The sequence below is a fragment of the Tamandua tetradactyla genome, chromosome 11 (genome assembly GCF_023851605.1).
Source record: "Tamandua tetradactyla isolate mTamTet1 chromosome 11, mTamTet1.pri, whole genome shotgun sequence".
Lineage (NCBI taxonomy): Eukaryota > Metazoa > Chordata > Mammalia > Pilosa > Myrmecophagidae > Tamandua > Tamandua tetradactyla.
The window spans coordinates 7,897,523-7,914,666 of NC_135337.1; the positions used below are offsets into that span (position 1 = coordinate 7,897,523).

General features: G+C 40.0%; 2 protein-coding genes and 1 pseudogene across 16 annotated transcripts in view; 1 reads left to right on the plus strand and 2 right to left on the minus strand.

Moving 5' to 3' along the window:
• The window catches only part of DCLRE1B (DNA cross-link repair 1B), a 139,486-nt gene extending 126,991 nt beyond the window's left edge, over positions 1-12,495 (minus strand). For 4 of the 14 annotated variants that reach the window (XR_013159204.1, XM_077119839.1, XM_077119848.1 and 1 more), the window contains exon 1: positions 11,339-11,461. The gene's annotated coding sequence lies outside the window, so the exon portion shown is untranslated. The other 10 variants (XM_077119846.1, XM_077119852.1, XM_077119851.1 and 7 more) reach the window with 7 other exon arrangements.
• LOC143649834 (ferritin heavy chain pseudogene) lies at positions 7,533-11,270 on the minus strand (annotated as a pseudogene). The gene is made up of 2 exons (XR_013159205.1): positions 10,986-11,270; positions 7,533-8,553 (listed from the first exon to the last, which is right to left on the minus strand). The product of XR_013159205.1 is annotated as a ferritin heavy chain pseudogene (transcript).
• Positions 11,120-17,144, plus strand: part of RSBN1 (round spermatid basic protein 1) — a 43,472-nt gene continuing 37,447 nt past the window's right edge. Inside the window, exon 1 of the mRNA XM_077119827.1 lies at positions 11,120-12,284. Within this exon, the coding sequence (XP_076975942.1) occupies positions 11,579-12,284 (706 nt within the window). The 5' untranslated portion in view covers positions 11,120-11,578. The remainder of the gene's footprint in view (positions 12,285-17,144) is intronic.

Here is a 17,144-nt window from a genome sequence, read left to right on the forward strand (position 1 = left end):
CAGAACTTATGGGAATGAAAGGTACAGTAGAAGAGATGAAAAAAACAATGGAGCTCTTTCTCCGCTGGCGGCGCTCCCACTGCCAGCCAGCCAGCACTCCTCTCCCTCTTTCTCCGTCGGCGGCGCTCCCGCCGCCAGCCAGCCAGCCCTCCTCTCCCTCTTTCTCCACCGGCGGCGCTCCCGCCGACAGCCAGCCAGCCCTCCTCTCCCTCTTTCTCCGCCGGCGGAGCTCCCGCCGCCAGCCAGCCAGTCCTCCTCTCCCTCTCCTCTCCCTCTTTGTCCGCCGGCAGCGCTCCCGCCGCCAGCCAGCCAGCCCTCCTCTCCCTCTTTCTCCACCGGCGGCGCTCCCGCCGCCAGCCAGCGAGCCAGCCCTCCTCTTTCCCCTTCTCCACCGGCGCTCCCGCCGCCATCTAGCCCTCCTCTTCTCCCTTCTCCACCGGCGGCACTCCCGCCGCCATCTTGCCCTTCTCTTTCCCCTTCTGCTCTGGCAGTACTCCATCCGCCATCTTATCCTTCCCTTTCTCCTCCTGCTCCGGCGGCTCTCCAACCACTGCCGTACCCTCTTCCGCCTTCACCAGCTCCTCCGTCACCGTCCTCGACAGCCTTGCCACCCTCACCTTTCCTCCTCCAGAACAGTTACTGGGGGAGTGGAGACGATACAGAGCAGCTCCCGGAGCCAAGACGGAGATCAAAGGGACGGCGTACCCCATCCTGGAACGGCTGACTGTCTGGGAGAACCAGCTCCAGTGAGATCGCTGAGGGGCGCAGGCTTTCCCGGGTGGGACGGCAAGCAGCCGGAGTCCCTCCCTTCCTCATTCCCAGGCCAGCTGGCAGAATTGGGCAGGTGGTCCCCTCGGGCCGCGGCGGCTGGTGCCCCCACCACGCGAGGCCCCCCGGACCAACTGAGAGAGTTGGGTCTGAAATCCCCAGACCACGGAGAACGTTGACCGGGGGGGCCCCTTCCAAACACATGACTCCCCGGTCCGGCTGGGAACGATGCACTCTTCTGGGCTGCGGCGGCTGGCGCCCTCCCGCCACGCTTGGAGCCCCGGGCCGACTAGGTAATTCGGTCGGGTGCTCTCCCGGGCCGGCTGGCACTCTTCCAAGCCGCTTCGATGGCGAACCTCCCCCACGGTGAGAGTTTTCCAAAGTTAAAGGACCCACAGCACCTTTTACTGGTGGAACCCGCAGACAAACGTGTGCCACGAGCGCCACCTACTGGGCAGGATAAGAAAAACAGAACCCAGAGATTTCACAGAAAAATCTTTCAACCTGTTGGGTCCAACACCCAGGGAAATCTGACTAAATGCCCAGACGCCAGCAGAAGATAACGGATCATGCTCAGAAAATTGAAAATATGACCCAGTCAAAGGAACAAACCAATAGTTCAAATGAGATACAGGAGCTGAAACAACTAATGCTGAATATACGAACAGAAATGGAAAACCTCTTCAAAAATGAAATCAATAAATTGAGGGAGGACATGAAGAAGACATGGGCTGAACAAAAACAAGAAATAGAAAAACTGAAAAAACAAATCACAGAGCTTATGGAAGTGAAGGATAAAGTAGAAAAGATGGAAAAAACAATGGATACCTACAATGATAGATTTAAAGAGACAGAAGATAGAATTAGTGATTTGGAGGATGGAACATCTGAATTCCAAAAAGAAACAGAAACTATCGGGAAAAGAATGGAAAAATTTGAACAGGGTATCAGGGAACTCAACGACAATATGAACCGCACAAATATACGTGTTGTGAGTGTCCCAGAAGGAGAAGAGAAGGGAAAAGGAGGAGAAAAATTAATGGAAGAAATTTTCACTGAAAATTTCCCAACTCTTATGAAAGACCTAAAATTACAGATCCAAGAAGTGCAGTGCACCCCAAAGAGATTAGACCCAAATAGGCATTCTCCAAGACACTTACTAGTTAGAATGTCAGAGGTCAAAGAGAAAGAGAGGATCTTGAGAGCAGCAAGAGAAAAACAATCCATCACATACAAGGGAAACCCAATAAGACTATGTGTAGATTTCTCAGCAGAAGCCACGGAAGCTAGAAGACAGTGGGATGATATATTTAAGTTACTAAAAGAGAAAAACTGCCAATCAAGACTCCTATATCCAGCAAAATTGTCCTTCAAAAATGAGGGAGAAATTAAAACATTCTCAGACAAAAAGTCACTGAGAGAATTTGTGACCAAGAGACCAGCTCTACAAGAAATACTAAAGGGAGCACTAGAGTCAGATACGAAAAGACAGAAGAGAGAGGTATGGAGAAGAGTGTAGAAAGAAGGAAAGTCAGATATGATATACATAATACAAAAGGTAAAATGTTAGAGGAAAATATTATCCAAACAGTAATAACACTAAATGTTAATGGACTGAATTCCCCAATCAAAAGACATAGACTGGCAGAATGGATTAAAAAACAGGATCCTTCTATATGCTGTCTACAGGAAACACATCTTAGACCCAAAGATAAACATAGGTTGAAAGTGAAAGGTTGGGAAAAGATATTTCATGCAAATAACAACCAGAAAAGAGCAGGAGTGGCGATACTAATATCCAACAAATGAGACTTCAAATGTAAAACAGTTAAAAGAGACAAAGAAGGACACTATATACTAATAAAAGGAACAATTAAACAAGAAGACATAACAATCATAAATATTTACGCACCGAACCAGAATGCCCCAAAATACGTGAGGAATACACTGCAAACACTGAAAAGGGAAATAGACTCATATACCATAATAGTTGGAGACTTCAATACACCACTCTCATCAATGGACAGAACATCTAGACAGAGGATCAATAAAGAAATAGAGAATCTGAATATTACTATAAATGAGCTAGACTTAACAGACATTTATAGGACATTACATCCCACAACAGCAGGATACACCTTTTTTTCAAGTGCTCATGGATCATTCTCAAAGATAGACCATATGCTGGGTCACAAAGCAAGTCTTAACAAATTTAAAAAGATTGAAATCATACACAACACTTTCTTGGATCATAAAGGAATGAAGTTGGAAATCAATAATAGGCGGAGTGCCAGAAAATTCACAAATACATGGAGGCTCAACAACACACTCTTAAACAACAAGTGGGTCAAAGGAGAAATTGCAAGAGAAATTAGTAAATACCTAGAGGCGAATGAAAATGAAAACACAACATATCAAAACTTATGGGATGCAGCAAAGGCAGTGCTAAGAGGGAAATTTATTGCCCTAAATGCCTTTATCAGAAAAGAAGAAAAGGCAAAAATGCAGGAATTAACTGTCCACTTGGAAGAACTGGAGAAAGAACAGCAAACTAATCCCAAAGCAAGCAAAAGGAAAGAAATAACAAAGATTAGAGCAGAAATAAATGAAATTGAAAACATGAAAACAATAGAGAAAATCAATAAGACCAGAAGTTGGTTCTATGAGAAAATCAATAAGATTGATGAGCCCTTAGCAAGATTGACAAAAAGAAGAAGAGAGAAGATGCAAATAAATAAGATCAGAAATGGAAGAGGAGACATAACTACTGACCTCACAGAAATAAAGGAGGTAATAACAGGATACTATGAACAACTTTATGCTAATAAATACAACAATTTAGATGAAATGGACGGGTTCCTGGAAAGACATGAACAGCCAACTTTGACTCAAGAAGAAATAGATGACCTCAACAAACCAATCACAAGTAAAGAGATTGAATTAGTCATTCAAAAGCTCCCTAAAAAGAAAAGTCCAGGACCAGACGGCTTCACATGTGAATTCTATCAAACATTCCAGAAGGAATTAGTACCAACTCTCCTCAAACTCTTCAAAATAATCGAAGTGGAGGGAAAACTACCTAATTCATTCTATGAAGCCAACATCACCCTCATACCAAAACCAGGCAAAGATATTACAAAAAAAGAAAACTACAGACCAATCCCTCTAATGAATATAGATGCAAAAATCCTCAATAAAATTCTAGCAAATCGTATCCAACAACACATTAAAAGAATCAACAACACACTCTTAAACAACGAGTGGGTCAAGGAAGAAATTACAAGAGAAATTAGTAAATATCTTGAGGTGAATGAAAATGAAAACACAACATATCAAAACTTCTGGGACGCAGCAAAGGCAGTGCTAAGAGGGAAATTTATTGCCCTAAATGCTTATATCAGAAAAGAAGAAAGGGCAAAAATTCGGGAATTAACTGTCCACTTGGAAGAACTGGAGAAAGAACAGCAAACTAACCCCAAAGCAAGCAAAAGGAAAGAAATAACAAAGATTAGAGCAGAAATTAATGAAATTGAGAACATGAAAACAATAGAGAAAATCAATAAGACCAGAAGTTGGTTCTATGAGAAAATCAACAAGATTGATGGGCCCTTAGCAAGATTGACAAAAAGAAGAGAGAGGACGCAAATAAATAAGATCAGAAATGGAAGATGAGACATAACCACTGACCTCACAGAAATAAAGGAGGTAATAACAGGATACTATGAACAACTTTATGCTAATAAATACAACAATGTAGATGAAATGCACAACATCCTAGAAAGGCATGAACAACCAACTTTGACTCAAGAAGAAATAGATGACCTCAACAAACCAATCAGAAGTAAGGAAGTTGAATCAGTCATTCAAAAGCTTCCCAAAAAGAAAAGTCCAGGACCAGACGGCTTCACATGTGAATTCTAGCAAACATTCCAGAAAGAATTAGTACCAACTCTGCTCAAACTCTTCAAAAAATTGAAGTGGAGGGAAAGCTACCTAATTCATTCTATGAAGCCAACATCACCCTCATACCAAAACCAGGCAAAGATATTACAAAAAAAGAAAACTACAGACCAATCTCTCTAATGAATATAGATGCAAAAATCCTCAACAAAATTCTAGCAAATCGAATCCAGCAACACGTTAAAAGAATTATACATCATGACCAAGTAGGATTCATCCCAGGTATGCAAGGATGGTTCAACATAAGAAAATCAATTAATGTAATACACCATATCAACAAATCAAAGCAGAAAAATCACACGATCATCTCAATTGATGCAGAGAAGGCATTTGACAAGATTCAACATCCTTTCCTGTTGAAAACACTTCAAAGGATAGGAATACAAGGGAACTTCCTTAAAATGATAGAGGGAATATATGAAAAACCCACAGCTAATATCATCCTCAATGGGGAAAAATTGAAAACTTTCCCCCTAAGATCAGGAATAAGACAAGGAGGTCAATTATCACCACTATTATTCAACATCGTGTTGGAGGTTCTAGCCAGAGCAATTAGACAACAAAAAGAAATACTAGGCATCAAAATTGGAAAGGAAGAAGTAAAACTATCACTGTTTGCAGACGATATGATACTATACGTTGAAAACCCTGAAAAATCCACAACAAAACTACTAGAGCTAATAAATGAGTACAGCAAAGTAGCAGGTTACAAGATCAACATTCAAAAATCTGTAGTGTTTCTATACACTAGCAATGAACAAGCTGAGGGGGAAATCAAGAAACGAATTCCATTTACAATTGCAACTAAAAGAATAAAATACTTAGGAATAAATTTAACTAAAGAGATAAAAGACCTATACAAAGAAATCTACAAAAAACTGTTAAAAGAAATCACAGAAGACCTAAATAGGTGGAAGGGCATACCGTGTTCATGGATTTGAAGAATAAATATAGTTAAGATGTCAATTCTACCTAAACTGATTTACAGATTCAATGCAATACCAATCAAAATTCCAACAACTTATTTTTCGGAAATAGAAAAACCAATAAGCAAATTTATCTGGAAGGGCAGGGTGCCCCGAATTGCTAAAAGTATCTTGAGGGAAAAAAACCAAGCTGGAGGTCTCACGCTGCCGGACTTGAAGGCATATTATGAAGCCACAGTGGTCAAAACAGCATGGTATTGGCATAAAGATAGATATATCAACCAATGGAATCAAATAGAGTGCTCAGATATAGACCCTCTCATCTATGGACATTTGATCTTTGATAAGGCAGTCAAGCCAACTCACCTGGGACAGAACAGTCTCTTCAATAAATGGTGCCTAGAGAACTGGATATCCATATGCAAAAGAATGAAAGAGGACCCGTATCTCACACCCTATACAAAAGTTAACTCAAAATGGATCAAAGATCTAAACATTAGGTCTAAGACCATAAAACAGGTAGAGGAAAATGTAGGGAGATATCTTATGAATCTTACAATTGGAGGTGGTTTTATGGACCTTAAACCTAAAGCAAGAGCACTGAAGAAGGAAATAAATAAATGGGAGCTCCTCAAAATTAAACTCTTTTGTGCATCAAAGAACTTCATCAAGAAAGTAGAAAGACAGCCTACACAATGGGAGACAATATTTGGAAACGACATATCAGATAAAGGTCTAGTATCCAGAATATATAAAGAGATTGTTCAACTCAACAACAAAAAGACAGCCAACCCAATTACAAAATGGGAAAAAGACTTGAACAGACACCTCTCAGAAGAGGAAATACAAATGGCCAAAAGGCACATGAAGAGATGCTCAATGTCCCTGGCCATTAGAGAAATGCAAATCAAAACCACAATGAGATATCATCTCACACCCACCAGAATGGCCACTATCAACCAAACAGAAAATGACAAGTGCTGGAGAGGATGCGGAGAAAGAGGCACACTTATCCACTGTTGGTGGGAATGTCAAATGGTGCAACCACTGTGGAAGGCAGTTTGGCGGTTCCTCAAAAACTGAATATAGAATTGCCATATGACCCAGCAATGCCATTGCTAGGTATCTACTCAAAGGACTTAAGGGCAAAGACACAAACGGACATTTGCACACCAATGTTTATAGCAGCGTTATTTACAATTGGAAAGACATGGAAACAGCCAAAATTTCCATCAACAGATGAGTGGCTAAACAAACTGTGGTATATACATACGATGGAATATTATGCAGCTTTAAGACAGAATAAACTTATGAAGCATGTAATAACATGGATGGACCTAGAGAACATTATGCTGAGTAAGACTAGCCAAAAACTAAAGGACAAATACTGTATGGTCCCACTGATGTGAACCGACATTAGAGAATAAACTTGGAATATGTCATTGGTAACAGAGACCATCAGGAGTTAGAAACAGGGTAAGATAATGGGTAATTGGAGCTGAAGGGATACAGACCGTGCAATAGGACTGGATACAAAAACTCAAAAATGGACAGCACAATACTACCTAATTGTAATGTAATTATGTTAAAACACTGAATGAAGCTGCATCTGAGCTATAGGGTTTTTTTTATATATATATTTTTTGTATTTTTATTTTTATTTTTTTCTCTATATTATCATTTTATTTGTTTTTCTGTTGTCTTGCTATTTCTTTTTCTAAATTGATGCAAATGTACTAAGAAATGATGATCATACATCTATGTGATAATATTAAGAGTTACTGATTGCATATGTAGAATGGAATGATTTCTAAATGTTGTGTTAGTTAATTTTTTTTTAATTAATAAAAAAAATTAAACAAAAAAGTATTGGTAGAATTCAATAGGCTGAGCACTCAATCTTGGGGTTTGCCACTTTGAGACTTATTCCTGCAAAGGAGACGCTAAGCTTAATGATAATTATGCCTAAGAGTCACCCCCAGAGAACCTCCTCTGTCGTTCAGATGTGATACTTCAGAGGGAAATACCTGAAACTGTTGCACTGTATTCCAGTTGCCTTGATTCTTTTTTGGGGGTTGGTGGGGGAGGAAGTGTACCAAATTACTTTATATGAAGGAACGGTACAAATGAAAGAACTTGGTGGGTGCTGATACCATTACAGAAAAGGTAAACCCAACATACATGCCCTGCCCTAGCAACCACAGAATCACCCCATGACTCTGGGGAAGACGGCATAAGGCTTAGCTTGCATCATCACTGTTTCCTAGAGTGTGCTCATCAAAGAGATGCTCTGCCAAGCCAGAATCTGGGGCCTCTATCTTGAGGAAGTTGGTGATGTAGTCACCCAAGTCTTTGACGGATTTCATCTGCTCATTCAGGTAATGGATTTTATTGAAGTCACACAAATGGGGGTCGTTTTTGTCAGTGGCCAGTTTGTGTAGTTCCAGTAGTGACTGAGTCACCTTTTTTCCCAAGCATAATGCCCACACCATTGCTTTCAGTCTGCTCTCCCAGTCATCTTATCCTGGTTTCTCGATATCCTGAAGGAAGATTCGGCTACCTCCTTGGTTCTGAAGCTTCATAAGTTTCTCAGCATATTCCCTTTTCTCATGACATTCGTGAAGAAAATATTTGGCAAAGTTCTTCAAAGCCATATTATCACGGTCAAAATAGTAAGGCACTGACAGGTAGATGTATGAGGTATAGAGCTCCAGGTTGATCTGGCAGTTGATGGCAGCCTCTAAGTCCTGGTTGTAGTTCTGGTGCACCTGTGACTGCAACGTGGTCATTATGGCAGGTAGATGAGGAGAGAAGGTGCCGGCTGCACACTGCAGGAGTGGTGGCTGAGGGCAGCTGGCAGTGGCTGTTGATAGGGGCGAGTGCAGGGTTCCGTTCATCACTGTTGAAGCAGGAAAACACAGCGACTCTCTGTGAAGAAGTCTGCCCCCAGTAGCCTTGATTATTGAAGATGACTGTATAATGACATAGCTTTTATAATGTGGCTGTGTGATTGTGAAAACCTTGTGTCTGATGTTTCCTTTATCCAGGGTATGAACAGATGAATAAAAAAATAAGAACAAAAATAACTAGATAATGGGGGAGGATAAGGACTAAACAAAAATTGGGTCAATAAGAGGGAGGGATAAGGGGTATGGAATATATAAGTTTTTTTCTTTTTGAGGAGTGATGCAAATGTTCTAAAAATGATTATGGTAATGAATACAAAACTATGTGATGATACTGTGAGCCATTGATTGATTGTATACTTTGGATGGACTGGAGGTGTGTAAAAATATCTCAATTTATATATTTAAAAAAAAAAGAGTACTGGTACAGTTCCTTGAGAATCCGAAGGAAAAGAAAAAAAATGGAAGCATCAAACTTCTCCATCTGAGAAACCATGGTTTCATCCCCCTGTTCTTTAGTGTCAACACCCCTCTCAACATCAAAAAGTCAGAATGGGCATTGCCTAAAGATCCCTATAGGGTGGAAGAAGGATCAAAGGAGAAGGAAGTTATAACAGGAAAATAGATTATAAAAATATTTATAAAATATTATAAAATAGTTATAACACAAGAGTATGACTGCTGAATCACTATATTGATATTTCTTCTAGCCTCCAGTGTTTCGGAGCAGCTAGAAGGAAAAATCTGAAATAGTGGAATGGTAGCCCATGACAAACTCTGAGATCTGTTCTGCAACTGCTTGTTGAAGTGTACTTTGAAAATTATTGCTTTTATCTTTGTACATATGTTACATTTCACAATAAAAACGTTTAAAAAAACAGGGATCCAGAGCCAAAAAAAAAAATGTAGACATCATTAGCTTTATGCTATTTTTCATTCTAAAGCCTAATTGATACGGCAAATTGAAATGCTTTCACATACCTATTGTAATACAAAATATGTGCACAGTAAACTTTTTTTTATTGTGAAAATAAAAACCACATATTCAAAAAAGCAATGAATTTCAAAGCACACCACAACAATTAATTTCAGAACAGACTTCAGAGCTTGGTACAGGTTATAGTTCCATAATTTTAGGTTTTTCCTTCTAGCTGCTCCAAGACACCAGAAACTAAGCGAAATATCAATATAATGATTAAGCAGTCATACTCATTTGTTAAATTGTTTCTTCTCTGTTACAAATGCACCTTCCCCTTTGATCCTTCTCCCAATCTTTGGGGATATTTGGGCTATACCCATTCTAACTTTTTCCTGTTTGAAAGGGGTGTCAATAATATGGGATAGGGGCCTGGAACTAGTTGATGCTCTGGAGAGGCTGGCCCCTCTGGCTTTCAGGACTTATGTGGCCTAGGAACCTATCAGGAGGTTGTAGGTTTCTGAAAATCAATCTTAGTGCATGGAACTTTTGCAGAATCTCAGCTAGAGTCCTAGCTGTTCTTTAGGTTTAACAGTAATGGTTTTGGTTGCAGATTTGCAAACCATGGTAATGAGCAATATCTAGCTGAAGCTTGCATAAAGATACCCTCCAGAATAGCCTCTCCACTTTATTTGAGCTCTCTTAGCCACTGATACTTTGTTTTGTTACATTTCTTTCCCTCTTTTTGGTCAGGAAGGCCTTGTTTATTCCTGGGTGCCCCAGCCAGGCTTATCCTGGGAGTTATGTCCCACATTGCCAGGGAGACTTTCACCCCTGAATATCATGCCCCAGGCAGAGGGCAGGATAATGATTTTCCTTACAGAGCTAGGCTGAGAGAGGGAGAGGCCACATCTGAACAACAAAAGAGGTTTTCTGGAATTAACTCTTAGGCATAACTATAGGTAGGTTTACCTTCACTGCTACATAGATAAGCTTCACAAGAGCAAGTCTCCAGATCAAGGACTTGGCCTATTGACTTGGGAGTCCCTAATGTTTGAGAGTTTCAGGGGTTTCCCTGGTGGTAAAGTTTAATAGTTCCTTATTTTTTCTTCCATCCCTCAAGGGACTTAGCCAATACTTTCTGATTCTCTGCTTAAACTTTGTTTTTTAAACTAAATTCATTGAAATAGTATCCAGCTGGCTGACGTAATAATACTTTTCCATGTACTAGCAGCATCGAACCACAATACTTTTATCTGCTGAGTATTAACCAGGACTAAGTATTAAAAGAAAAAGTCCGAATTGATAATCTTCGAAACAGCGTTTTTCCCTTGGTGATTTTTGGAGTGTTCTCCAACGGATACTCTTTTTTTTTTTTTTTCTTTTTTAAATTTAAGCAACCTTGTACTCAAGATTAGGAAAAAATCTTATTAAAACATTTAAAATATGAATGTCAGCTACAATTTTCGTAACTGTGGGGGTATGTTCAAAATAAGTGATGGACTCTACCTTCCCAGGCATCACAGACACGAGACTGATGGCGAGGCGCGGCCGCGCTCACTAGGTTTCCGGGCAGCTCTTGCACCTGCCTTATTACTCCTGTACTGTTACTGTCGCGACGTCCACGCAGATGCGTCAGGAGATTGTTCAACTACATCCCTATCATATTTTAGAGCAAAATCGCCCGCATTTTGTATATTACTTAGTTTCCCTTTCCCCTTCATTTCGTCGTTAGTCAAGGATAAACGCTGGAGATTCTTTTACCTCACAAAGGTTATGAGAGGGACATGAAATGTAAAAATCACAATGGAGACCAACTACTCCGCGTAAAGAAACACAGGAAGAAGATAATGAAAACGCACCTACAGACTCAGAAAGCTATTAACATTGTTTCAGCCGTTAAATCGGTTGGCGGCAATTCGCCGCCCAGTGGCTGTTGTGTCGCAGCCCGAAGCGTGACTGGGCGCACGCTCCCTTAGCGATCTTCTACTCACCGAGCCAGGGATTCAGCGGAACTACCGCTCCCATGAGACCCCGCGCGTCCCAGGGTGCTTTACAATAGACGCTCGGTCGGAGAGGCCTGCGGAGAAGCCACTTCCGGCATGCTCCGCTCCGGACCAAGAACAGTGAAGAAGTGGAGGGCGGGGGACAGACTCCAATGCCCAGCGGGCTTTGCGCGGGCGGCGCTTGCGCGATGCGCAGACGGGGGGGCGGTCGGGCCATTTAAATGTGTGTTTGTGGGTGAAATGGCTGCGCAGGTCGGAGCGGTGCGCGTAGTACGGGCGGTGGCGGCGCCGGAGGAGCCGGACAAAGAGGGAAAGGAGAAACCCCATACTGGGGCCTCGCCGCGGGGCGTGAAGCGGCAGCGCCGGGCGAGCAGTGGGGGGTCTCAGGAGAAGCGGGGGCGGCCAAGTCAGGAGCCCCCTCTCGCTCCCCCTCACCGGCGGCGTCGCAGCCGCCAGCATCCCGGGCCGCTGCAGCCAACGAATGCAGCTCCAACCGTCCCAGGCCCTGTAGAACCTTTGCTTCTGCCGCCTCCGCCGCCACCTTCGTTGGCACCCACTGGGCCCGCTGTCGCTGCCCCGCTCCCGGCCCCTGGCACCTCGGCCCTCTTCACCTTCTCTCCCTTGACGGTGAGCGCGGCCGGGCCCAAGCATAAGGGCCACAAGGAACGGCACAAGCATCACCATCACCGTGGCTCTGATGGCGATCCCAGCTTATGCGTTCCAGGCGATCTCAAGCACAAGGACAAGCAGGAAAACGGCGAAAGGACTGGGGGGATGCCTCTGATCAAGGCTCCCAAAAGAGGTGAGAGCAGTCTAACTACCCGGGGTTTGGGTTCTGGCACTCACTCAGTTCCGATATTTCGCCCCTTTAGGACTGAAAGACACCAATCCTCTGCCTACCCTTTGCTGCTTTACTCAGAGCCCACTCGGGTTGACACAGTCTGACCTACTTGAGGCTTCTCGCTCCAAGGCCGAGCTGTCAGTTACAAACCCCCTTACCAGTCCCCCGGAGCTTCCACCAACGTTTGTTTTCAAATTCCGCAGGGTTTCCGCGCGGCGAGATCCTTGGCGTCGAATTAGTAGATAGGTATTAAAAACTGTCTCTCTGAAGTTAAGATTTGTCACTAAAAGCCTTTCTCCCTGTTTTCCTTGCTGGAAAGCTTTAATAGTCACCCTCACCCTACCTTCACCCCAGTATTTTCAAAGTTATGGTTCGGGGCCTAATGAGTTTGAATTCTTGTAGAGGTTGCCTTGGCTTCTGAAAGGTGATATCTCGGACGCAGTTTCTATCTTGATATAAAGGTCAGTTTTTCAAATTGGCTATATTAACTCTTAGAATAGGAATGGAGAAGCTTTTCTTTTCTTTTTGATCCTAGGAATTGGACCAATAATGCCTCTTGAAAGTAGAAAGTGTGTGATAGTGGAGACAGGAATAACAGGTGCATTTTATTTCTTCTAGTAAAACAGTTTGAGGTTCTATTTAACTTCAGAAACAAATAGTCAAGAATATTTAATTCAGAAAATGTTAAATATTCAGCATTAATTGCTAATAAGTGTGGATTCTAGAGAAAATAGATTGTCCAAAATTGGTCTTTCCATTCCCAAATACCTGTGGCGTTTATTATATTCTTTGTGGAAGAATTGGGGTATGAATTTTGACTATTCCGTATGTTTGTACTTTGTATATAATTTTATATGGTTTGTTAATTGTATCTCCTCAAGAAGGTTTTAAGATACTTCTATGTTTCTTTCTTAGTACTGGGTGGGTTAGATTATTACATGTTAATGAACCAGTCTTTCAGTCTGAAGTTTTTTGTCTTTCGGTCTTTACACATATTTCTTCTTAAGGCTAATTTTTTTTTCTTTTTCTTTTGCTTCTTCCAAATACTGCAGCTTTGTTGCAAATATTTGCCCAACAAGTATTTACTGAATTGAATTAAATCTCTCTTTCTTTGGTGGTATCCAAATCCCATCTTCAGGAATAGAACTTGACAGGAATGCCATTTTCTTCTACCACTGTGCAATGATCTTACTATTAAGAATTTTTACCTGTATTCCTTACCTTTTCACTTCCTCATTTGTACTCTATTTGTGTGTGTTTAGGTGTGTGAGAGAGAGAAGAGCTAAAGGGAATCTTAGATATCATCCACTTTAAAGTCGTATAGTAGAAGAGGATACTGAAGCCAAAAGTAGTGAATAGACTTGTCTGATCAAGTCACAGTTAATACGGTTAATTAGTGCCAAGTACACAATTTTTTTAAATGTTTTCTTTTCTTCAGTGAATCATTGTTAGAATAAGGAGTGGAACCCAGTCTCCTGAATTCCAGTTTTAAATTCGTCCCCCAGCTACATTATGTTGTCTTTCATTTTTGCTATTCATTTTTTTCTGCTCCTTTGCTTACCTTTTCCCTGTGGCTTGGTATCACAGTGGCAACAGGAAATTTTAGGTCATCAGTGATCAATGACTTAGCCTCCTTTTATGGGGGAATAGTGACAATGATATACATAATAATTCACAATGCACTTCTCTGAAGATTGTACAGGTCTCATGTTCTTTAAAAAAACAATCTTCTGTACTAGTGCTGTCCAACAGAACTTTCTCTGAGGGGAATGTTCTATAGCTGTGCTAATATGGTGGCCACTTCTTACATGTGGCCCTTGAAATAAGCCTGAAAGACTTGAAATGTTGTTAGTGTGACTGAGGATCTGAATTTTTAATTTTATTTAACTTTGATTTTTAAATGGAATAGTCACAAATGGCTAGTGGCTACTGTATCAGACAGTATAGCTCTACCCATCTGTAGTTTGTTGATATGGGGAGAAGTGGGTTAAGATAAAGCCATCTGAGCATATTAACTTTGGCTGAGAGACTATTGAGTTATGTACCCAAGCTATATTCTAGGGGGAAAGGGTTCCTTGGTCAAATATGTTCAGGAAAACTATATACTTTCGCCTTCTAGATACATGACACACACACACACTTTAAAGGTTCTGAAAACCTTAAAGAAAATAAACTGGTTTAACCGTGTCTAATTCAGGCTTTTCCGAAGTTTGACCAGATACCTTTTTTTTTTTTCTTTGAACATCTTTATACTTGTTACAGTGGTTTGAGGAGACATACCACTGGAGTCAATCAGAGTTTAAATCTTGGCTCTGCTAGTTATTGTTTGGTCATGGGAAAATTACTTTTTTCTCTGCCTCAGTTTTCCTGTCTGTAAAATGGAGTTATATTAAGTAATCAGGCTATTATGTGGATTAATGCGGCATATGTGGAAAGCACTTAAAACAGTGCCTGACTCATAGTAAACCCTGAGTTAGTACTTTTATTATTTTGTCATGCTTGGTCCTTGAAACTACTCTAAGATTAATAAAAGAGAGTAGGTACCTTATGGGCAAATGAGTAAAACATATGGATTAAAAATAAATAAATAATAGGGGGAACAAATGTTAAAATAAATTTAGGAGATTGAAATGCTAGTGATCAATGAAAGGGAGGGGTAAAGGGTATGGTATGTGTGATTTTTTTTTTGTTTTCTTTTTATTTCTTTTTCTGAATTGATGCAAATGTTCTAAGAAATGATCAAAATGATGAATATATAACTATGTGATGAAGTAAGAATGTTCGTATTGTATGTTGATTGGTTTTATTAATAGAAATTTTTTTGAAAAGAGAGTAGATAGTCCCTTGTTATTTATAGAGCTGTTTTAGCTTTAGTTATCCTTAGATTTTCAAAAATTTTATAATTTTCTTTGTAAAATACAATCAGCTAAAATTGAAAAATTTAAGTGACCCATTTAGTTCTGTGAATTGTGGATGTTCGACAGTCAGGTGAGGAATTGGCAAAACCTGCTACCTGTTTTGTTTTTTATTTAAATTTTTATTTTGAGATAATTATACATTTACAGGAAATTACAAAAATAGTATAGAGAGGTTCATACCCTTAACCAGATTCCCCCGATGAATTTGTCTTACATAAACTATTGCACAGTATCTACACTAGGAAATTGACTTAGGTTCAAAGTGTGTATAGTTCTGTGTCATTTTATCACAGATTAGTGTAACCATCACTGTAATCAAGATACAGAACTATTTTGTCACCACAGAGATCTTCCTTGTGCTATCCCTTTATAGTCATAGGCATCACCTCTCTCTCTGCCCCAATCCCAAACCCTTGGGAACCACTATTTTGTTCTCCATCTCTATAACTTTGTCATTTCCAAAATGTTGTATAAAGGAATTATACAGCATGTGATCCTTTGAGATTGGCTTTTTTTTCCACTCAGTGTATCACCCTCAAAATCCCTCCAAATTAAGAATTTTTACACACAAATAGAGTAGAAATGAAGAAGTGAAAAGGTAAGGAATAAAGGTTAAAATTCTTAATAGCAAGTCGTTTTTATTTATTGAGTAGTATTCATGGACTACTGTTTAAACATTCACCAACTGAAGAACATTTTGGTTGTTTCCAGTTTTCAACAATAATGTGTAAGCCACTTTGAACATTTATGTTCAGGTTTTTGTGTGGATGAAATTTTCCTTTCTCTAGGATTACAATTGATGGGTCATGTGGTAAATGTATTTTTAGTTGTTGTTGTTTTTTTTTTTAAGAAATTGCCAGACTATTATCCAGACTGTGTATACCATTTTACATTCCTAACAGCAGCATATGCAGTCCAGTTTCTCTGCATCCTTGCCAGTATTTGCTATTGTCATTTTTATTTTAGCTGTTTTAATAGGTGTGTAGTGATCTTTCATCTCATGGTCTTAATTTGCATTTCCCTCATAGCTAGTGATATTACACATTTTTTCATATGATCATTTACCATCCATATATCCTTTTCAGTAAAATGTCTGTCTTTGCCTGTTGCCCATTTTCTAATTGGATTTTTTTTTTTTTACTATTAAGTTTTTGTATGATGTATGAGGTTTAAATTGAGATTTTTTTGTTTTGCCTAGGGATGTCCTGTTGCTTCAGCACCATTTGTTCTTCCTCCATTGACTTGCTTTTGCACCTTTGTTAAAAATCAGTTTCACTGACTGTTTTTGTACAGCTTGTGAGCTAAGAATGGTTTTTACATTTTAAATGGTAAGAGGAAGAACCGTAACATTTGAAAATTATATGAAATTTCAATTTCAGTAACCAGAAATAAAAGTTTTATTGAAACAGAGTAATAAAATGCATTGTCTATGGCGGTTTTGCACTAAGGCATAGTAGAGTAGTTGAGATTGAGACCATCTGGGTCTTCACAGAAAAAAGTTTGATCATGCTCAGTTAAGAGAAATGTTCCTGCACACCAGCCCTGTAGCACTCCATCTAAATTCATTTAAAAGCTAACCACACATTATTATGGCTCCCAGACATTTGGAGTTGTTTATGAAATAGCTGAAACAAAAATTTAGTCTCTAAATGCTAAGGTCAACTTGCTTCATCTGTAAAATAGAAAGCAAAATGAATTTCAAACAGGTTCAGTGACATGCTTAAAATTCTCTGGTTAGTAAATGATAGAACTGAATCTAAACCCATTTCCTTTGACTCATAGTCCAGTTGTCTTTTCCCTTTACACTGAGCACATTTGGATTTATCAATAGAGAGATATTAAAATGTTTTTGTTTTTTTAATTTCTTGTAAGCAACAGGCTTGATTCTTAACCAAAATGACAG